Raw genomic sequence first — 23,533 nt, 5'->3', positions numbered from 1 at the left:
TGCAGACTAACCCTCTATTCCCTCAGGGTTTGTGTGTCCTATTGCCCTGGGGGCAAAGAAGTACAGACCAACTAAAATTTTTCATCCAAGGGGCGCCTGGGTGGCTCAGTCGTTAAGCGTCTTGCCTTCAGCTCAGGTCATGATGCCGGGGTCCTGGGATCGAGCCCCGCATCGGGCTCCTTGCTCAGCCAGGAGCCTGCTTCTCCCTCTCCCACTCCCCTTGCTTGTGTTCCCTCTCTAGCTTTCTCAGTCTCTCTGTCAAATAAATAAAATCTTAAAAAAAATAAATAAAATTTGTCATCCAATAATAAGTTTCACATCTAGTTTGATTAGACTGCAAAGTTATTTGAAATACCACACAACAGTGTGATTTCTTCGCTTTTTTTGTTCTAAGAATAAAGAGATTTAACAGAAATGTCAGTGTACGGACAGAAAAACTTCCTGGTCCCCATAAGGTGTCCTGGGGAACAGAAATGGCAGGAGCAAAGAATCAGAAATGGCCACCAGTGCAGTTTCACCTTTGCCACAGGAACAGCACAACCTCACACAGATTGTAGGGCTTCTTTTCCCTGTTGAGTCAGAGACTCCATCCCTTTTGTGAGCAATACCTTTTCACTAGAATCTCTAATTCTATTCCTCATACTCACTTAATGATGGATTTCTTTTTTGTGCCAACTGGAACATCCTTGATCACAAGTTTCAATCTTTCAGAAATCATTATTTTTCTGAACCTTTTCAGCAGCTGGCTGGCCAACTTTTCCCTCACAAAGTCATGGTGTCAAATCAGGTCATTTCCTGGACAGTTTTTAGTTTACTACTATAAAGAAAAAAAAGCATCTTGTTCTTGCATTTGCTTACTATGTACCTCTTTGAGCTACTGACATTACTTTCATATGTATTTTTATTACATATTTAATAAGTGAAAATCTTTATTTCTTAAAATAGATCAGCAACACACAGGTCTAATCTTTACAATTTTACTTTCTCCAATCCCATACATGTTGACTTACAAATCGCTCATTTTTCTATTTTGCTGTATTTAGAAGCCCTAGTGATAGGAAATAACAGTTCAGGTTTTTTCTTCTTTAGAGGGCAGAAGCACTCTAACTCAGTGATTTACATCCTTGGGTAGGTTTCAGAATCATCTGGGGTGCTGATTTGCACTGCAGATTCTTCTTCTTCTTCTTCTTTTTTTTTTAAGAGAGGGAGAGAGGGAGAGAGAGTGGAGGGGGAGGGGCATAGGGAGAGGGAGAGAGAGAATTTTAAGCAGGATCCACACCCAGCGGAGCCAGACTTGGGGCTTGATCTCATGACCCTGAGATCAGGATCTGTGCCGAAATCAGGAGTCAGACGCTCAACTGACTGAGCCACCCAGGCACCCCTGTACTGCAGATGCTGGGACCCATCCCTCATATAGGTATAATGGGGATGACATTTTGAGAAACACTGTCTGTTAGGACGTGGGTTATGTTACATAATTTCAACCTCACAGAAACATAAAATGGGCTAACCTGAATATTTAGAACACATGTGCATGTTATACTATTTATATTTAGGCCTCAAATTATCATCACTTTACAGTTCTGTTTCATAAATCAACCTGGAAATAGTTAAGACTTGATTTTTTGTCTTGAAAGATGAACAAACCAGGGACCACGAGAGAAAGCCTGATGGTTCCCTAGTGATCGGTCTTTGGAATGTTGTGTGACCCTTGAACATAAAGGGCTCAGTTATTATCTTAAGTCATTGTGCATGAAAACAAACATATAGCGCTTCAAAAAAATCTAATCACAATAGGCATACCTAATGTATAAAATAACACACCCAACTGTGATACTCTCGACTGTTTACAGCACACATTTTCCTACACATACTACATACACTTATTAAAAATTTTAGGTATTGTACACATTGTGCTTCTTTTATTTATTAGTCTTTGGTATTTTCCTGTCAGTACCCCATTCTTTTTAACTGCTACAGACAATATTAAATTTTGTAGACATATTGGTTAGTTATTTCTTTATTGATTGTCATTTGGGCTATTTTCAAGTTAAAAAAGTAGTGCAACAAATATTCTTGGGTCCATCTCTTTATTCAGGATTAATTTCTGGAAGTGGAAGCTCTGGGTCCAAACCCAGAATATTCTGAATTTTAATTGATATTCCTAACTTAAACTCTAAAAAGGCTGCATTAATTTACAAGCAAAAAACGCTATTTCTTTGGATACTTAACAATCCACATCTTTGCTAACACGACGGGTAAATGTGTTTTAAGTTTCATTTTTTAATTCAGTGAAGTTTAATTTAGTTTCCAGCTTTGTAATTTTGGTTTCTAGCTTTATCCATTTTCAGTTCATTACCTTTTTAATTTCTAATTTTAGCCATATGCTTGTTATTAGATTACTCTTTTTTGTATAGAACAGCCTGTTGTTCTTCTATCATTTTAACATCCCATGGAATCTCACTGGAGATCGGAAACAGAGTTGTTAGGTCTCAGACCTTTTCTTTTAACCTTCAAAAAGGTAGTGTTCTACCTGCCTCTTTACTATCCCTATGGAATATATCAGAGTTCTCAACTTACCAGAGCGAACAGAACTTTTTTTCAGAAGTGTGATATGCATAGAGAACTCAAAGTTCCTCTTTTGATCTAATTTTCTTTTAATATCTGAGTTCTAGCTCTTCTGTTTATAATCCATTTCTGACCTTTGGACAAATCTGTCTAGTCCTATCTCTGTAAGTCCTGGTTTCAACTTATGCTATCAGGGGATTGTCTCACTTAGGCTCTTGGTAGATATGCTACCCTAGGCAGGTGCTGGTCCTTGACAGGCAACACACAGTTATAGCAAGAAATGTTTCACAAATGGTATCTGATATGGTCTAGTTAAGATTAATCTTAACTTAGCCTAATTAAGATTAATAAAATCTCATTGCTTAGAAATAATTATCCATTGACCTAAAGTCAACAAAAGTTTTTTTTCCCTAATATTAAAATATATAATTGTTTGGAGGGCAGGGGGAGCAACTAACTTGAAATAAATCAGAAAACATCTTCACATTAATCGTTCTTCTCATATACTTCAAATTTGTACTTAATGCCTTTCTCCTCCTGGACATCAGATAGAACACCTGGGTATCTGTAAAAGAAAAATATCCATAATAATGTGTCAATTAAAAAGATAGCTTCCCTGACTCTCAGCCAAAAGGCATCAATAATGCATAAGGTAAGTAAAAGTTTTCCCTTCCTTTTTTCTTCACAATGGTAAGCCACTGTGAAATTGGGTATTATGTAAGTACACTACATATGGGAACAGAAAGAAAAACTTTCAAACTATGTAGAAGGTTAGAAAACAAAAAGTGCAATTTCTCCTTTCCTTCTGACTCCTAATTCTTCTGTTCAAAACTAACCACTGTCATCAGTTTCTCTTTTATCTTTCCACTACCAATCAGCTAGTATGAAACTGCTTAATACCATTCTGCAAATCTTAACACTTGGTATCAAATTTCTCGTGTGAGCAAAGGAAAAACAAAATACAACCCTCAGCTGCTTAGAGCAGAACTGAAGTTCTATGTCCTGTGTGGTGCTAGATTCTGTTTCCCAGTGTGTGGCTTATTTCAATTCTTTTACTGGCTTCACTGTTTAATGTGGCATTTTCTAACTCTCACTTAGTTCTGTGTTCTCTCCACCTTCCAATTCAAAACCCAGGACCTCCTTTGGGTATATACCAAGAAGTGGAATTGATGGATCATATGGTAATTCTCTTTTTAATTTTTTAAGGAACCTCCATACTGTTTTCCATAGCAGCTCCACCATTTTACATTCCCATCAACATGTATAAGAGTTTCAATTTCTCTACATCCTCAACAATACTTGTTATAGCTTGGGGGTTTTTTGATAACAAATCAGGATCTCAAAGAGATATATGCCCTCCCATGTTCACTGTAGCCTAATTCACAATAGCTAAGCAACCTAAATACCCATCAACAGATGAATGGATAAAGAAAATGTGGTATATACATACAATAGAATATTATTCAGCCTCAAAAAAGAAGGAAATCCTGCCATATGCAGCAACATGATGAACTTAGAGGATATTGGGCTACATGAAATAAGCCAGTCATAGAAGGACAAATACTGCAATATCTACAATGGTCAAACTCATAAGAACAGAGAGTAGAAGAGTGGTTTGACAGGGGTTGGGGGAAAGGGGAAATGGAGTTGTTTGAAGGGAAGAAACCTTGTTGTCCAAGATGATTAAATTCTACAGATGTGCTGTGCAACAGTGTGCCTATAGTTAACAACACTGTATATTGTAAAATTAAAATTTTGTTGAGAGTAGGTTTCATGTTGTATTCTCACCACAATAAATTTTTTTTCCCAATGAAAAAACAAAACCCAGGTCCTCCATTTGAAGGCTGTACTGACCACCCCCATCTCCAACCCAAATCTTGTACTTCCTCAGCATTGTGTGGGCTACACCCCCAATATGCTCCAGGTTTGGGGGGGAAGGAATACCTGCTTTACTCAGACTCATGTTTGACTCTGGTTCTGCTGTGTGATACTTAGTTATCAACACAGTCTTCATCCTTGTGAATAATTTAGCACTGAGTTCATTACATTAAGTATTCTACAAATGTTACCCTTTAATATTATTAGTTTGTTTCATCCCCGTATTTTCTAAACTCAATGTAGCAAGGATAATACAGGAAAAAATTAAATCTCTTTTGATATCCAATACAATGCTGAGTAATAACAGGTATTAACCTTTAGTTGACTAATGAGAGATGATGCCATATGATAAAAAATATAATTAAGAGACATAAAGTAACAGCATAATGATGTATAAGGAAATGAAAAAGCTGTTTTTTCTTGAAAAACTTACATTTCAGAGGAAGAAGCTATGTTTCTAGTTACTAACCATTTTCTGAGCTGTTTTGTTCCAGTGTTTTAATAGCAATATAGCATTTTTCCTTTTTTAAAGAAATGATTTTATGAGGCCAATGTTTAACCTTAACTTTAGTTTCTTTGGAATGAGTCACCAAAAGCAGCATTTACATTTTTGTGTGTGTAAAATTCTCACGAGTATCAAGATTCTCAGTTAATAAGATAAAAGCAAAGTATCAAAATGATTTCTAAAATCATGAATAATACTAACTTAGAAATACTATGCTATTGGCTGGATATTGTCACTAGCCACGGTATTAATGTTAATCTGCTCTGTAAAACTGAAATTCATTTCTGCTTAACATTAATTTTGCTTTCCACAATATTCACATATTCAGTTTGTTTTAATAATTACCATAACTACCGCACCATCATACTTCCCAACTGCTTAGGAGCCACATATGAACTCTGAGTTTAAGCCTAACAGGATTTGGAAATACCTCCTATTTGTTATGAACCACCCAGAAAGAGAGTCCCCTCTAGAATCTTCAAGCAGTAAAGAATCCAGTGAATATGAAAAGACATAAGCTCTGAAATGACAAAGCATCATGAGAATATGACACAGATGATTTACTGTAAAGTCTAAGAAAGAGGTAAATAGAGTTCTTAAAAACAGTTACCTATAAGAAACAACTCACAACCAAAATAAAATGAAGACTCTATAGCAAGCAGAGGCTCAGGAGAGAGACATACAAATAACATGAATAAGGATCCTGCTGAATAGTCGGGAAGTAATGGGAACAGAAGAGGAAACGTCAGCCAAAAACCTTCCTCAAGTTGTCCAGTGATAAGGGACATCTGTCCCAGCTCTGGAGCCAACTACTGTTTCAAAGGCCTCTTCTGGGCTTTATCCTCTTTGACTGCATGGTTACACGGAAGGTTGTTAACTAGAAGGACAAACCTGTTTGGGGCTCATTAAGCAGAAAACCGCCGGTAGAAAATACCTGGACCTGCTGGTTTGGTTGGAGCCTCGAGTGGAACAGTGTGAGGCAGAAAGATCTCTTCCAGGCAAGCTGAATGAGGGCAGAGCCTTAGAGGGCGGGCTGGCATGGTGCGCTGGTGCACAGACTACGACCCACCGGGGAAAAGGCAGACACAAAGTCAAACCTTACTTTGTTAGGACTAATTTCTGCTTTTAGCTTCCTACCACCTGTGGTTTCACCTAACTTCTAATTTTATTCTCTTTGCACTTTACAACAGTCCCCGCATCTTTATTTCCTTTTACTAGTGCTTTTGTTACCAGGAACTATGGTGTTAATAAAAGATAACTGTGTTTGAACTGAAACCTATGTAACCACAAGAGACCCAGTAATAGGGATAATGGGGTTCTAAATGAAGTGTAGCTGTGGGGAAAGAAGTAGGGGACGGTAGAGAACGATCAGAGTTCATTTCTGGACAGTAGGGAGCAATTCTAAGTTCCTCAGTATCCTGAGATTTAGAGAGAAAGAAGCTCAAGAATTGAGCAACATTACAGACCTCCAGGGACAAGGTATATTCCCTTTGTCTTTCAAGGTTTCCTTTTTCTCTACTTCATGAAAGATTGACCTACTCCAGATTTACCCTTAGGGGATTCCTTTCACCTCACGTTAAAGAGGCTGTTATTATGTTGGTACAGGCTTGAAAGTAAGATAGCATCAAATGATGCAATGAAAAAAGACTTTTCATTGTCTTTCATAGCCAGCCTTGTTTAGCCTTGTCCATTTTGGAGCAATTTCCTTGGATTTTGGCTCTGGATAGCAATTTCCTCTCTGAATCTACCCACAGTTAAAATTTTCTAGGGGCACCTGGGTGGCACAGTCGGTTAAGCATCCAACTCTTGATTTTGGCTCAGGTCATGATCTCGGGGTCGTGAGATGGAGCCCCATGTCGGGCTCCGTGATAAACTTGGAGTCCACTTGGGATTTTCTCTCTCTCTCTTTCTCCCTCTGCTCCGCCCCCCCCAATGTTAAAAAAGTTTTCTAAGACATTTAAAGAAGAACAAATACCAATCCTTCACAAACTCTTCCAAAAAAAGAAGAGGAAAGAGACCATTTCCTAACTCATTCTGTGAGGCCGGTATTCTTCTGACACCAAAACCAGGTGAAGACATTACAGAAAAAGAAAACTATAAACCAATATTCCATTATGAATGTAAATGCAAAAATCCTCAACAAAATATTAACAAATTGAATCCAGGAACATACAGAAAGGATTGTACGTTACTACCAAGTGGATTTATCCCAGAAATGCAAGAATAGTTTAACATGAAAATCAATCAATGTAATACACCGTATTAATAACCTATTAAAGACAAAGACCACGTGATTATCTCAATAGACTCAGAAAAAGCATTTGACAAAACCCAGCACTTTCTCATGATAAAAATACTAGTGAGGTAGAACTAGACCTTCCTCAATGTAATAAATGGCATGTATGTAAAGCCCACAGCTAGTATACTTAATGGTAAAAGACTGAATGCTTTCCCTCTAAGAGCAGGAGCAAGACCCTCGCCACTCCTCCTCATAATTGCACTGGAAGTTCTAGCCAGAGCAATTAGGTAGGAGAAAGAAATTTTAAAAAAGGCGAAAGATTTATGCGATCTGAAGAGAAACGAGAGTGAGAAAGAAATTTTAAAAATGCGGATTAGGAAGAAGTAAAACTACCTCTATTTGTAAATGATACATCCTGCATGTAGAAAATCCTAAGGAATTCACTAACATTAGAATAAATGAGTTCAGCAAAGTTGTAGGATACAAGATCAATAAACAAAAATCAATTGTATATCTATGTATTACCAATGAACAGTTTGAAAATGAAATGATGAAAACAGCTCCATTTATAGTAACATCAAAAAGAATGAAATACCTAAGAAAAGATTTAACAATGAAGTGGAATACTTGTATAGTGAAAGCTACAAAGCACTGCTGAAAGAAATTAAAGAAGACCTAAATAAATAGAGAGACATCACACGTTCATGGTTTAGAAAAGTACTGCTTAGATAGCAAAATTCTTCAAAGGGATCTTTGTAGTAATGGTTGCATAACTCTGTGAATATACTAAAACCACTGAATTATATACTTTCAATGGGTGGATGGTGTGATATGTGAGTCATCATTCAGTAAAGATGTGAAGTTTTTCATTTCTAAGAGCCGAGAGCCAGAATGGTAGTAAAATATTTTAAGTTATCAAGGATCCCAGAGGGTCAGTTTTGGAAAGAGGTCTGATGGAGAGCAACAGGATCTGGAAAGGTAAATTCACACAGTAATCTTTTCTTTTTGTTAGCAGCAAAGATAGGAATGAGGGTCAGCAGATATCAATATTCACATAATGTGAGAATCAGCAATCTAAGCAGTGTAAGAGAAAATATGTAAGATGTGACAAACAAATACAACTGATTTCATAAATATATACAAAATCACTAAGTGTGATTTTTCTATGGGGTCATCTTTGAAGACTAAGCAAAAGCCTGCACTTAAGCTGTTTAGAAAACTTTTAGAGTTCTTAAAATTTTCAGTTTTCTTTAGAGCTAGTTAAAAGCCCAAGGAAATCAGTCACACACTTCATTAGATTCGTGACTATTACCTATTACTCTATAGACTATTACTTTAAAGCTTGGCCATCCACTTATTCAGACGTGACTGAATGTTCTTTTAGGAGGTATTTCCCAAAATAAACTCACACTCAAAGAATAATGACTGGGTTCAACTGAGAATATTTGCAAGAATGTGTTAAAACCTAGTCTGAGGGCGCCTGGGTGGCTCAGTCATTAAGCGTCTGCCTTCGGCTCAGGTCATGATCCCAGGGTCCTGGGATCGAGTCCCACATCGGGCTCCCTCCTCGGGGGGAAGCCTGCTTCTCCCTCTCCCCCTCCCGCTGCTTGTGTTCCTGCTCTCGCTATCTCTGTCTCTGTCAAATAAATAAATAAAATCTTTAAAAAAAAAAAAAAATAAAACCTAGTCTGAAAGTGTGGATACAATTAATCTTTTACTCTCCATAGCCAAGAGCTGAAAAGTACTTTTTAATTTTTTTAAATTGAAGTATGAAAAGTGCTTTTAAACTAAAATGCTAGGAGTTTTCAAAATCAGGCAGTTTCATGCTAAAATCACAACTCCATTGTAAAACAAGTGTAACCTCCTCTTCTTCTTTTTTTTAAAGATTTTATTTATTTATTTGGCAGAGAGAGAGAGAGAGATAGCGAGAGAGGAGTGGGAGAGAGAGAAGCAGACTTCCCGCTGAGCAGGGAGCCCGATGCAAGGCTCGATCCCAGGATCCTGGGATCATGACCTGAGCCGAAGGCAGGAGCCCGATGCAGGGCTCGATCCCAGGATCCTGGGATCATGACCTGAGCCGAAGGCAGACGCTTAACTGACTGAGCCACCCAGGCGCCCCTGTAACCTCTTCTTTCGATCTCCACCACTGCTATCCAAATCCCTTACTCTTTCACCTCAACTCTTGCAGCCAACTGGTCTCCCAGCTCCACTCTTGTCTCCTCCTGTCCGTTCTCCACAAACAGCTGGAGCAAGATCACTCTCTCTCTATTCAAACCCTCTAAACCTGCATCTGGTCTGAGCCCTTCTGGCCTCCCCCTTGCTTACACATAAAATGCTCACAGTGGCCTTCAGGGTCAGGGAGTACACCATGCTTGTTCCTGCCCTCTGGTGTCTACACTATTTCTGGTTTTTTTGCTCTTTGCGTGGCTGGCTTCTTGCCATTTAGATCTCAGCATAGATACCACTCTTCAGAAAGGACTTCTCAGACAATACAGTATTTACCACATCACAATATTTCAATTCTCCATACAGCAACTCTCTTGATGTTTATCATTTGCTACCCTCCTCCTCTACTATAAAGAATCTAATCTTAGAGAGCAGTGATAGCATCTGTCTTGGTAAGCACTGTTTCCCCAGAGCCTAAGACAGCGTCTGATGCTAAGCACAGATTGCGTAGAATGAACTAATGACTGCTCTCTAGATTTCAGCAAGATGATTAAAACTTAAACATTCCCAAGTTTGTTAAAGCAGATTTTCAAAAATTCTTAAAGTATTTGTCTACAGAAAACATAACTACTCCAAATTCAATCTGAAGAGTATTACTCTTTCTATAATTCTTAAACAGGAAATCCAAAAGTGCTTCACATAAATTAGTAACATTTTACTTACTCTGGCAGAAGTTTATATTTCTCCAAATCAATTTCTGGAAAAAATGTGTCACTTTCAAATTCCTGCATAATCCTTGTCACAAATAGTCTAAGATGGCCTGGTTTGTTCATGGCTTCCTTTGAAAAAACACAAAAGGCATCAATTTCCTAATTTATCTGTCAAAAGAAATAGAAACTCTAACATTTCTGTTTGTTTTAATTATACAGTCAAGTTTGTAATAGGTATTAGAGACATGCTATATAACTTGTTACCTGTAAAGTATGCTATTTAAATATCCTATTCTTTACTTTGGGGTCCTGCAAGGTATGTCTTAGTTATTTTGAGAATGGGACTAATCATTATCAGTAATTATGAGAGTGAGTTTAAATATATTGTGGCCTCTATTTTGCTTATGTAACTCTTTTTTCATTTAAGCATTCAGTATTATCTTTTTTCTTTGGTAGTTGTTTAAGAATTAAGAACTATAAATTATTTATTTGTTCTCCATAGAAAAATCTGCATATATATATGGATAAGATAGTATAATTTCATGAGACTTTGATTATTGAAAACCCCAAGGGCATACTTAGAACATTTACATAGAATTTAATAATGCTTCCATTTCTTAGAAGACAGTAACAATGCTAGTAGGTTATTTACTTTCTTAGCCTCTTGTTGCTAATGATTGTATTTGGCCTTATATTGTTAAGGACTTTTCTAACTACTGCCTATGGTACTGTTGATAGTTTCTACAGAAAAAACTGCCCTCAAATGAGTATCTTAAAACTCTAATAAAAAGTCGTGAGTCCTAATTGCATCTCCAAGAAAACAATAATCCTTGATTTTCAAATACCTTATGGTAGAAAAAAAATATGTATAATTTCAAGTGTGTCTTATCCTTGAAGTTCCAAATAAGGGCACAGAACAAATTTTACTTTTTATTTTTGGCTTTTTACTACAGTGTATATGAAATCATTTATTCTCTTGCCCCAACCAAAAAAATATTCTACCAATTCTTACTGTATCAAAAATTAGAGAAACTGAACGAGACCAACGACAGAAGCATCTGAAGGTCTGTATCCAAGTAAATGCTATATGGCAAACGTTTTCTGTAAAGGGTCAGATGGTAAATATTTTTGGCTTTGTGGACCATGTGGTTTCTTCCTTACCTTTGTGGGCAACAGCAGCCTTAGATAATACTAAACCAATGGGCATGGCTGTGTTACAGTGAAACTTTGTTTACAAAAACAGGCTGGCCCCAGGGGAGGTAAGCCTAAATGTTCTACAAACTATTGTGATGTGAGACAGGTGGATAATGCAAAGTTATCGGCTAGAGGTTCTACTTCCTTATAACTTATATACATATAGATATATCAAGTATATAATGATATTTAATTTTGTATACTTATAAAAAATGTATTTTCAAGTGAATGTGGTATTATTCAAAATGCATATTGAACAAAATGAAAAAAAAAATGACTTGTTTTCTTAGAAATTCATCCTTGGCTGCAAGATAAAAGGAAAATGTCCATTTCCTTGTAATACAAATAAAGCAAACAAAAAGTAGAAACAGGTCTGGGATCCTGGTATACCTCTTCTTTATAAAACAATTTATGGGTATATATGTCACCACAAACCACCAAAGTGTAGGGGCTGGTTTTTTTCCCTTCCCATAAATGTTAATCTCTCATTAGTGTTTTAAGAGTCAAAAAATTCTATTTATTATCCTCAAAAATTTTGAAACTTCAAAGTCATTTGGTATCAAGAATAAGGAATATTTTGGGGCATCTGGCTGGCTGGGTCTGTGGAGTGTATGACTCTTGATCTTGCGGTTGTGGGTTTGAACCCCAAGTTGGGTGCCGAAATTACTTAAAAATAAAATCTTACCAAAAAAAAAAAAAAAAAAGCTTTGGGCCGGAACCTCCATCTTCTAGTAATTTACCAAAATGACCAGCACCAAGGGAAAGAGGAGAGGTACCCTCTATATGTTCTCTAGGCCTTTTAGAAAACATGGGAGTTGTTCCTTTGGCCATATACATGTGAATCTACAAGAAACGGGATATGGGGGCGCCTGGGTGGCTCAGTCGTTAAGCGTCTGCCTTCGGCTCAGGTCATGATCCCAGGGTCCTGGGATCGAGTCCCACATCGGGCTCCCTGCTTGGTGGGAAGCCTGCTTCTCCCTCTCCCACTCCCCCTGCTTGTGTCCCTGCTGTCGCTATCTCTGTCTCTGTCAAATAGATAAATAAAATCTTTAAAAAAAAAAAAAAAAAGAAAGGTGATATGGTGGACATCAAGGGAATGGCACTGTTCAAACAGGAATGCCCCACCAATGTTACCCTGGCAAAACCGGAAGAGCCTACAAGGGGACAGCATGTTGTTGTCACCGTTGTAAACAAACAATTGAAGGGCAAGATTCTTGCCAAGAGAATTAATGTACATATTCAGCATATTAAGCACTCAAGAGCTGAGATAACTTCCTGAAGTGTGTGAAAGAAAATGATCAGGAAAAGAAGGAAGCCAAAGAGAAAGGTACTTGGGTTCAACTGAAGCACCAGCCTGCTGCACCCAGGGAAGCACACTTTGTGAGAACCAGTGGAAAGGAGCCTGAGCTACCGGAATCTATTCCTAGGCATTCATGGCATGGTAAGTGTTAAAAAAAAAAAAAAAGAGTAAGTACTATTTTCTATTTTACCTGTTTTTCCTTATATTATGAAGTCATATAATACTTTTCCCATGCCCTCATATTATATAAAAATTGTTAAGGGAAAGTCTTCTGCTTTTAACAAATTCATACACATCTAGTCAGTATACAGCAACTGAGAGCCCCATCCCTTTATCAGTGAGGACGTAGTTATCCTTGAAAAAAAGGGAATAATTCAGTATATCAGGGCACATCCAGGGAGTAGAAAACAGTGCAGTGCAAGTATGATTCTAAGGGAAGGATTTAGAATGTTTTTAAATTAGAAACATCAACTATTTTGAATTGAAAATAAACTGGAACAGGCTTAAAGACTCACTTTTATATTTTTATTTAGTTTTCACGATAGTATCTAAAATGAATAATTCAAATTGACAATATGTCTAGCTAACAGTAGGGATAATATGCTTCCTTTGCTCATGACTTAATTTTTTAAAGTTCAGATGACAGGGAAGCTGAAGGAAAGTGGGGTACAACATTTATAATTTTACTTACCTTATAAACAGAACTGCCTCCTACTACCCAAACCATGTCCACTTTATTTGCTAATTCTGGTTGCTCAATAAGTTTTAAGGCATCATCCAGACTTTTGGCAAGAAAATGAGCTCCTTGTGGAGGTTCCCTGAGGTTAAAAAAAAATTAGAAATAATTTCTATAAAACCTATTCATATTAGTCAATTAATTATAAAGCCAAAATCATAAATATGAATCCTTTCTACAAGAAACACTTAACATCATATGACCTATGACCAATAATAGACCATCTTTGTGCATATATGGTCCACAATGAATCAAAAAACAGAAACATTTCTGATATCTTGTGATATTTATGGTGGAAAAAAATCATAAGAGTAGTTGTCTTCAGAGGGATGGGGTTAGAGGCATAAGGGAACTTTTGAAGGGTTATGGTAATGTTCTCTATCTTAGATATGGGATTATATAGGGGCATATATTTGTCAAAATTTAGCAAAAGTACATTTAAGACTTGTACATTTCACTGTATATATTTATCTCAAAAGAATAAAGCTAATGTGGGGTGCCTGGGTGGCTCAGTCATTAAGCGTCTGCCTTCAGCTCAGGTCATGATCCCAGGGTTCTGGGATCGAGCCCTGCACCGGGGTCCCTGCTCTGTGGGAAGCCTCCTTCTCCCTTTCCCACCCCCCACTTGTGTTCCCTCTCTTGCTGTGTCTCTGTCAAGTAAATAAATAAAATAAAATAAAGAATAAAGCTAATGAAATATTAAACTCTGGTTAATCATATGTATGCTGAAGTATTTAAGGGAAAACACTAATGTCTACAAGTTACTTTGAAATGCATGAGAAAAACAAGATCAACTGATGTATGGATAGATGGTAAAACAAGCATAGTAAAATGTTAACAGTAGAATGTATGTGGTGAATATACAGGTGTTTACTGTAAGGTTCTTTCTGTATGTTTGAAAGGTTCATAATAAAATGTTAGAGAGAGTAGTATGTTTGAATAACTGTAGCATGGAATGATCTTTATTTTTTTTAGAGAGAGTACGCTCATGAGTGTGGGGGTGGGGGGTTGGGGCAGAGGGAGAGGGAGAGAATCTTAGGCAGGCTCGAAGCTCAGGTCAGAGCCTGATGCGGGGCTTGATCTAACGACCCTGAAATCATGACCTGAGCCAAAATCGAGGGTCAGACACTCAACCGACTAAGCCACCCAGTAGGCCCTGGAATGATTTCAAACTCTTACTATGTGATGAATGAGGAATGAGTAAAAGACTTTCATGTTTCAAACATGTAAAGATGGATGAAGTATTAATAAATGAGTATGTTATTTTTTGTAATTAAAAATCCAAAGGAGGGACACCTGAGTGGCTCAGTTGGTTAAGCATCCAAATGTCTGACTCTTGATTTCAACTCTGGTCATGATCTCAGGGTTGTGGGATAAAGCCCTGCGTTGTGCTCCGTGCTGGGCATGGAGCCTGCTTGGGATTCTCTCTCTCCCTCTGCCCCTCCCTACCCCCGCCCCAATACAAAAAATTAAAAAAATCCAAAGGAGGAAAAGTTAATTAATTTCAGGGTTAGATCTTCAGCTTAATCTCTCCCTATCTCCACAACTGTTTTTTGGGGGTGGTTGCTGGGGGGCGGGGGAGGGCTGTAATTCCCTTTATAAATGAAGTAACATGTAGAATTTGGCTTCCACTGTAATTAGAGAACAGAAATTACAATTCAATGTCAAGTTTTTAGACTGATGCTTTAAAAAATTATATAACTGCCTTTGAACTGGTAGTTATAACAATGATTAATCAAGAGCTAAAGGAGACATTCATTTTTTTGGCTGCCTCCTCCCCCACCTCCTTGACAGATATTTTACTTATTTCACTTTGTCATCTCTAAAGGAGTTAAGAGCACAAAGAATGTATTTTGACTAAAAGCTGGAAAAGATATGGAGGCCAGGGTGAGGTTAAATGAGCCAAGGGATTCTCTAAGACGTCAGGGCAGCTACAGCGACTAGGTTGGACGAGGCTGTGTAGGGGAAGAATTGAGTAAGAAACAGATTTGAACTTGGGGAGAAGACAGTCTAGTTAGTAAAGTCTAGAATGCCTGAAATAGAGTCAAGGTGGTTTTAGTAACTGAGGATGCTAAAATCAGGAACGATGACAGGTGTCGGGGTAGAATGGAAAACAGTGACTTAGGAACTGACATCTGAGGAGAACTGGAAGAGGCATCCTAGAAGTTGGTATAATTTAGAAGGTGGTATAAATGGTTGGTGTGGACTTCAAATTAACAGGGTAAACATTTTGTGTAGATTGTGGAACAATGGCTTGAAATGGTACAAGGGCTTAAGGTGAAGACTACTTCTTTGCCTTTTTGTAGTGAGTCTGGAAAAGGAAAACAAAGGATTTGTTTCAGATTTTAGTTATCATCGAGTCATGGAGGAAATGCTTCTGCAAAATGTTGCTACTTAGCAGTTTAGGAATAAGTTTCATAGGAAACCATTGATCCAAGATGGGTAGAAAAAAATAAGCAAAAAGTTGAGCTAATGTTTGAGTTCATTAGCCCAGTGTTCATTGTGTGAAAGCACGAATCCTAGAAACTAACACAGTAAACAGAATATAGCGAGCACTCAATATTGTGACTTGTTTCATAGCTAAATCTCCTTCCTATTATTTATCTCAAGCTAACAGAGATTGCATTCCCTGACAAGAGAGAGTTGGTATGTGGTTGTATAATCAAGAAACATGTGGACATGCTTGATATCTTGTTCCAAACTTAAGTCTTGAATTTTCTCAGAGGTTTGGGATGAGGATTAAGAGAAAGATAATGCACATCATAGGCACTCCAGTGGTATTTCCATCCTTTTTTTAAAGATTCTATTTATTTGAGAGAGAGAACAAGCAGGGGGAGGGACAGAGGGAGAGGGAGAAGCAGACTCTCCGCTGAGCAGGGAGCCCAATGCAGGGCTCGATCCCAGGACTCTGGGATCATGACCTGAGCCGAAGGCAGACACTTAACCAACTAAGCCACCCAGGCACCCCTCCATCCTTCTCTTTAAAAGCCCTATTCAAAAGAGGCTGCTTTTTACCTGATGGATAGTTACAGTAGAAAGAAAATATCTAACATTTATTCAGTGCCCACTTGCTCTCCCAAATAGTGGGATCAGGCAGTGTTTTACATGCATCACACCACTTAATGTGACCAGCAGTCCTGTGTAAGTACTTTTATTCCTGTTTATAGATGATACTGAGGCTGAGAAGTTAAGTAGCCAGTAGTTACAGAGCTAGGAAATGGTGGAGCTGGGATTTGAACTCCAGCAGCCTGATGCTGGAGTCTGAGTTGCAACTTCCTACATAGACATTAGAGTCTCAACTGGTGGTCACGGGCTACAGAGGTGTCATATTCGAGTCCCCTCAGACCTCAGGATGGTGTGGCCTAATTCAGGCAAGCCCTAACACCAGTATCCTCTGGCCTTGAGCAGCCTCATTTGATTACCTCAGGGTATGTGCCTGATGTGAAAGATGATGTGGCAGATGGAATTCTGGCTCAATTTCCCAAGAGACTGTTGGGAAAAACAAAAAATCCTAGGCTAGAATCACATTTTAACCAAAATTAAAAAAAAAATGTTCAATTTAAGACCTTCAAACTCAGTCTTTGAAATGGGATTTCCGACTATTTAAAATTGGTTCAAGTATGCTCCATCGTCATAACTGAATACTATGCAGCCATTAAAAATATTTACAGAAATTAATCTTTCAATATATCAAATGGGGGAAAAAGGCAGGTTACAAAATAGGATTATCCTATTTTTATAAGTCACGTATTGATCATGTATTCTGCTTTGCTAGGGGATATGCTAAATGCTGGGAATAGAGATAAAAAGAAAAAGAAAAGCACTCCCTGTGCCAATGGCAGGCAGAGAACTATCTCAGCAGTGGCCACAATGTGTAAAGGACATGCAACGGGGATGCGTGGAGGATGCCGGATGAGCAGAGGTGATGCATCTTCTGGGTGCAGTTCTGAGGGAGAATACTCCTTGGAGAAAGATCCCTTAGCAGAGAGAGATAAACACATGTTCGAAACACAGAAGTGACAAATGACCATAGATACTACTGAGGCTTGTATGAAAGTTACTGAAGTTATTTAACACAAAGCTCCAAAAAAGTTGAAGGTAGAAGTAATCTGTGCTGAGGTTTAAAATAGTAAAGGGTAGGACAACACAGCCAAGGTCTTAACAACAGGAGAAAATGGGGGTCTAGAATAAAGTGGTGGGGGCAGGGGGAGGGTTCTGATTATGAACCTCAAGTTTGAGGGAAGGAAGAACAAAGTTATATGTTAGGGTAAAAATGAGACCACAAGCCTGTTCATTGTGCTTCCATTAATGTTAATTTTTTCTGTAAGATATAAAATAAGGTAATTTTGCTCAAATAGCAAAGGTTGGGAGAGTAGGAGCTGATATTGATAGGGTACTCTCTGTGTGCCACAAATTTAATATACAAATTTCAATTAATCCTCAAAATCACCCTAAGATGATTAATTATTATCCCATTATTAATCCCATTTAGTAGATAAGGAAATTGAGGTTCAGTAAGGCTTAAGGTTAAGTCTTTGCTATACTAAGTGTGTGAGTGGTGGGGAGAGAAGAGAGAAAGCTTTAATCACTGTGGAGGATATGATGAATTATTATACTATGAAATGTCAGGTAACTTTTATGGGCTGGAGACAATTTACAACATCTTATATCATGGAGGGAATTTTGGATTTATTAAAGATGCTATCAAAGCTATAGCATTATGGTAAAATTTACTTAATTTTTGGTTCCAGAGCCTTAAAAAAATACTTTATTGAGATAAATCACGTACCATACAATTTACCCTTTTAACGTGTAGAATTTGGAAACTTTTTAGTGTATTCATAGAGTTGTAAAGCCATCACCACTATCTACTTTTAGGACATTTCTATCCCCCCCAAAAGAAACCCTGTATCCATTAGCATTCATTCCCTACTCCCACAAAACCAATAATCTACTTTGTCTATGAATTTGTCCATTCCAGAAACTTCACATAGATGGAATTATGTGGCCTTTTGTTTCTGGCTTTTTTCACTCAGCATACGGTTTTCAAACTTTATCCATGTTGTAGCATATCGGTTCTTCTTTTTATCGTGGAATAATATTCCATTGTATGGATACAGGCTACTTTGTTTATCCATTCATCAGTTGATGGACATTTGGGATGTTTCAACTTTTTGGCTATTATGTATGATGCTGCTATGAACATTTGTTGTTGTGTGGTCATATGTTTTCATTTTTCCTTCATTTCATAAACCAAGGAGTAGAACTACTGGGTCATATGACAACTCTATGTTTAACATTTTGAGAAAATGTCAATCTGTTTTCCAAATGTGCTTGCATATTTCTTTTAAAGCCACAACTTGATTGTCTAGATAGCTTTGGAAAAGCATGTTCTCCCTATACTTTAAGGAACTACTTACCCAAAATAATTAGTATCCTGCAGCAAATTTTGGGATTACCTTGAAGATTCAGTTTCGTCTTACATTGGAGGGTGGTGGTGAAAAATTGAGTATTTCCAAAAGATTGCATGAGCTATAGTGATTATATGAGTAAATCTAGCACTGTGTGGCACATAACAGGTGCTCAGGTTATGTGTGTATTGATCCTCAAGTAGGGAACCAGAAGGAAGGGCAAAAAATAAATTCTAAGACATTTCCGTAACTGATATCCTTATTTCCTTGATAATAAAGACTTTTGACATTTTCTCTCTGCCTTAAAAAAAAAAAAACAAGTAAAATACAGCAACAAATGTTATATATAAATATGTAAGAAAACAACCAAACCCAATTGCATACACCACAGGGTAGGTCATAGAGAAGAAATTAGAGTTATCATTTGAGGAGATCTGCTGGCTCAACTGAGTATGTCCCCCACTGAGATTTCTTTATGTTTGTTTTAGCTCAAGCTAGCCATAAATAAACCTGAGTAGTATTCAAGAATATGTTATTAAAGAGTCTCTGGGAATGGCAATACGGTCTGTGAATCTGGATTCTACCAAGTAAAGAGATAATCAGAATATCCTAGCAACCAAAAAAAAGAGAATAGTATGAAGATTGAGGCAGATGGCAAGATGCACATCAACATAATCCTCATCACCCAAAGGCAATCAATGCAAATATTCTGGTATGGTTTCTTTCATGTTTTTACCTATGCCATTCTAGGAGGGATTTGAGAGAAAATCTATATAAGCTGGAACCTCCTTAGCCTACAGTGTATAATGTTTTTTCCTTCCCATGATGTGATGGTCTTTGAGGTGTTCCCTTGATTGGGCTATAGTCCTTTTTTTTTTTTTTTTTATTTATTCATGAGAGAGAGAGAGAGAGAGAGAGGCAGAGGGAGAAGCAGGCTCCCAAGGAGCAGAGAGCCCGATGCGGGACTCGATCCCAGGACCCTGGAATCATGACCTGAGCTGAAGGCAGACGCTTAACCATCTGAGCCACCCAGGCGCCCTGGGCTATAGTCCTTGTTCAGACACTAATCTAGGTGTTGCTGTCAAGGTATATTATAGAAGTGATTGAAGTTGATAATTAGATGACTTCAATCTGGGTGCGCAGGATTCAATCAGTTTTAAGGCCTTAAGAGCAGATCTGAGGCTTCCTTGAAGAAGACATTTCACCCACGGTCAGCAACTTCTGCCCCTGCCGGAAAGTTCCTGCATGCCCTTCCCGATGGCCTGCCCCACAGTTATGGACTTGCCTAGCCAGCACCCACAAATGTGTATGCTAATTCCTAGCAATGAAGAACCCAGGGCATTTCCAAGCATCAGTAACTATCTACTCCAATGTTAGCCTGGAGGACAGAAAAATTCCTAGCAGAGGTCAAGTGGAGACACTCCTTTCTCTCTACGATCCCTAGGTTGATTTCAATACTTTCAAACTTTTTACCTGTAGACACTGGGTAAAGAATACAAGTATAAAATATTATTTGGGTGTTGTGGTAAACTAGGAATAGGGCACAAGATTATGACTGATTTTTAGCCCATCCTAAAATTTCTATCTTATTTATTGACGGCAGAGTCCAGAAAGTGCATAAAACACTTAATCTTGGCAAATCCCAAAGCATATGTGAAACTAGAAAAAAGTTATTAACTGTGTTGTATAAATGATACTTGAGCCTATGGAATAACAGTTCAAGGAAACTGACAAAGCTGTTACCACAGTGAGATTTAATGTAACTTTTCACAGTGGTGAAATCAATCCCTTAAGTAGCAGAGTGAGTTACTGTCATGTGGGATAAATAACTGCTTATTCATTTTCTGTAAATCTTCTTTATGATATTAGGCAGCTTGATCAGTAATGCTGTATTTATACTATTTTGTCATACACTGACCTCCACCATAAAAAATGGAACATGATTTTTTGTGGTGAATTTGTTATAGTACTTACTTGAGGTCTCTGCTGAGAACTAAATTAATTCTGTCCTTTAAAGGTCGATTCTTCTCGGGAATAGAGAACCATGTCTTCCTCCCCATAATCACCAAATTCTGTTTACCTAGAAAATCACATAAAAGGATATTTTGGGAGTATACATTTATATTTTCATATATTCATATACATATATACAGAAATATGATTGTCATAGTGACATCTAGTGGATCTGCATTAAAAATTAAAACAGGCTTACCAAAATTTACATTTATCACTCCATTTCCTAAATACAGTAACTACTTTTCCCTATGGTATTATTCAATTCATATCCAATATTTAGTTTTAATCAACTGCAATCATGTATAATAGTGAAGAGCCAAGATTCTGGGGCAAAGTGCTCAAGTTCAGTATATTCAGTCATCTACTAGACAAGTCATGTTAATCTTCTGTGTCTTACTTTCCTTATTTATAAAATGAAGATAACAGTAGTTCCTACTTCTAGGGTTACTGTGGGGATTAAAGACTTAGAAGATTTAATAAGTCTTGTTTAACTGTTTGATATGATAGCATTATTCATATCTGTATACTTTGTAGATTTATATTAATAGTCATACTTTTAAAGATAAGTGCTTAATATTCCACTCAATTAAAAAGCTAAAACACTTTCAATTGTGCTTCTATCTTTCAAGTATAATGCTTCTATAGAAATTTTATACACATAGCTTCCATTTTTGGTTTAATTACTTAGGAAAAAATCTTGGGAATCAGATATCTGGATCAAAGGAATATACACATTTCTGTAATTCTTGATATGTTCTGAGAGGCTATCAAAAGAAGTGCATGTGTCTGTTTTAAAGAATCATTATTAGCTTGATTTTATTTAAATAAAAATACTAACATTTACAAAATACAAGCTGTAAGACTAAGCATTTTTCTGTATATTGCTTCATTACTCATAACCACATATTACCTCCAAATGTTAAGAAAAGTTTTTTCCTCTAAGAATTAAAACTCCAATAATTTAGGGTGCCCCCTATGTGATATGCACTGCATTTTCAAAGACAGAGCTTTAGGTGTTAGTAAGGAGATATCAATTATCAAAAATAACAGAGCCATTAGGTGAGGAATTCTGATGAGAGAAATGGTACAGACCTGGCCTAACAACTAAGGTGGAGATGATAAGTGAAGAGCATAGGGAGATATTGGGGGGCAGGGGGGAAAGAAAGAAAAAGAAAAAAGAAAAAAAAGCCAAGACACCTTTGGTACCCTTCCATCCACTCATCCAAGAAATACTGTATTTACTGAATACCAGCAAACAGGCCAGGTGTTGGATGCTTTCCCTACTACTAGACCATACTTTGGATTCTAGAGAGTGGTTTATGTCAATTCCTTAAGATTCAAGCTATTGCTATCTTGTCTCTACTAGTGACCCAAGTGCCAGGTCCAAGGACTTGTACCTGTCCTGTTAAAGTTATGCTGCATTTGCTTCTGACTTACTATTTCCTTTTTACTCTGCTATTCCTTCTCCTATGACCAAATACATGTCTCTTAGGTTTTAAACGGGTATCCCACCACTATATTCTTTTCCTTGGTTGTCCTCTTCTCTCCAGTGGCTCAATTCATCTACTTCCCTGTACCTGAAATTATCCTGGATATCCCACAAAAGCCTCAAACCTCAAAATTATCATTATTACAATTGCACACTGTTCTCCACTCCTTTATTCTCCATGTCACCCAGGATTATTATGAGTATCTGAGAGTTCATCCTGGATCCCTTCCTGCATCCCCTTCGCCCTCCTGATCTCCACATTGAATACCATGGAACCGTTTTTTGGATTTTTCTCTTCTCCACTGCCCTCCTTCAGGCCGCGTCATCTCCTGCAGGGGCTATGGCAAAGGCCTCCTCTGATTTCCTTTCTGTTTTCTTCACCGAAGCCTGCAGCTAGCTGCTAATTCTGCCCAGTACCTCAACTGTACGCCTGCCCATATAAAATTTCAAAGAACGTTTTGGTTTTTTTTAAAGGATATGACAAACCTTGGAAACTGCATACAAATGAGTGGTAAGACAAAGGGTCCCAGATTAACATGGACAACTTTTCATTTAAATAAAATCTGCACTGGTAAGCTTACTCAGCAAGATGTTTCCCAAACCTCAATCTCCTAAAAATCCCACATTACCTTCTACTGAGGAGGTTGTGGTCATTCTTTGGAAAAACTTGAATTCATTCCTACAAGTTAGACAAACAGCATTACTCAAAACATTATCCCGCGGGTTCTAGCTCTAACGCGATCCACAGACGCTGCGCTGGAGGGGTGGGCGGAGAGAGGGGGGTCTCCGGGACCCGGACTTTGTTCTGAGGCAGGGCGCCGCGGGGGGAAAACTCCTCGCAGGGCGGCAGGAGCAGGACGGAAATCAATAACTTGGCCTCCTGGCTCCTGATGGCGGAAGGAAGCCCAGGCCCAGCTCCCGTCAGCTCGGGTCCCAAGTCCGACCCCCTCCTCCCGCCGCAAGTGTTTGCGTGACCCCGTCCTAGTGCCGCGATCAAAGGCAGCCCGCGCCAGCTCTCCCAAACCCAATCTACCCCCTGCCCGGCAGGTACCTGAGCGGGGGCCACGGCAGGTCCCCGTTCTTGCCGATGCCCATGTTCTGGGACACAGCGGCGATGCAGTTTAGCGTACGAACCATGACAGCAGCTGTAAACACCTCCCAGCGAGCTCACCAAACCGGGATTCAGCCCGCCGAGCTTGGCGCGAAATTGCGGCCACCCCGCCTCCTAGCTCCCATTTGTGCAGCCGAGACTCCGCCCCCCGCCCCGGCGCACGGCAGAGTCGTGACGTGCTCGCGCCCACAGACGCCGGGGACCTGCGGC

General features: G+C 38.3%; 1 protein-coding gene across 1 annotated transcript; it reads right to left on the bottom strand.

The window, feature by feature from the left end:
- Positions 1 to 1,207: 1,207 nt before the first annotated feature.
- DHFR (dihydrofolate reductase) lies at positions 1,208 to 23,490 on the bottom strand. Its single transcript, XM_006748147.3, has 6 exons — positions 23,264 to 23,490; positions 22,842 to 22,891; positions 20,682 to 20,787; positions 13,252 to 13,378; positions 10,080 to 10,195; positions 1,208 to 3,133 (listed from the first exon to the last, which is right to left on the bottom strand). The coding sequence occupies exons 1-6, from the start codon at positions 23,347 to 23,349 to the stop codon at positions 3,055 to 3,057; spliced, it is 564 nt and encodes a 187-aa protein (XP_006748210.1). The 5' UTR covers positions 23,350 to 23,490; the 3' UTR covers positions 1,208 to 3,054.
- Positions 23,491 to 23,533: the final 43 nt, after the last annotated feature.

The sequence above is a fragment of the Leptonychotes weddellii genome, chromosome 7 (genome assembly GCF_054177405.1).
Source record: "Leptonychotes weddellii isolate Sample4059 chromosome 7, ASM5417740v2, whole genome shotgun sequence".
NCBI classification, from domain to species: domain Eukaryota; kingdom Metazoa; phylum Chordata; class Mammalia; order Carnivora; family Phocidae; genus Leptonychotes; species Leptonychotes weddellii.
This window is presented reverse-complemented; position numbering and strand designations above follow the sequence as displayed.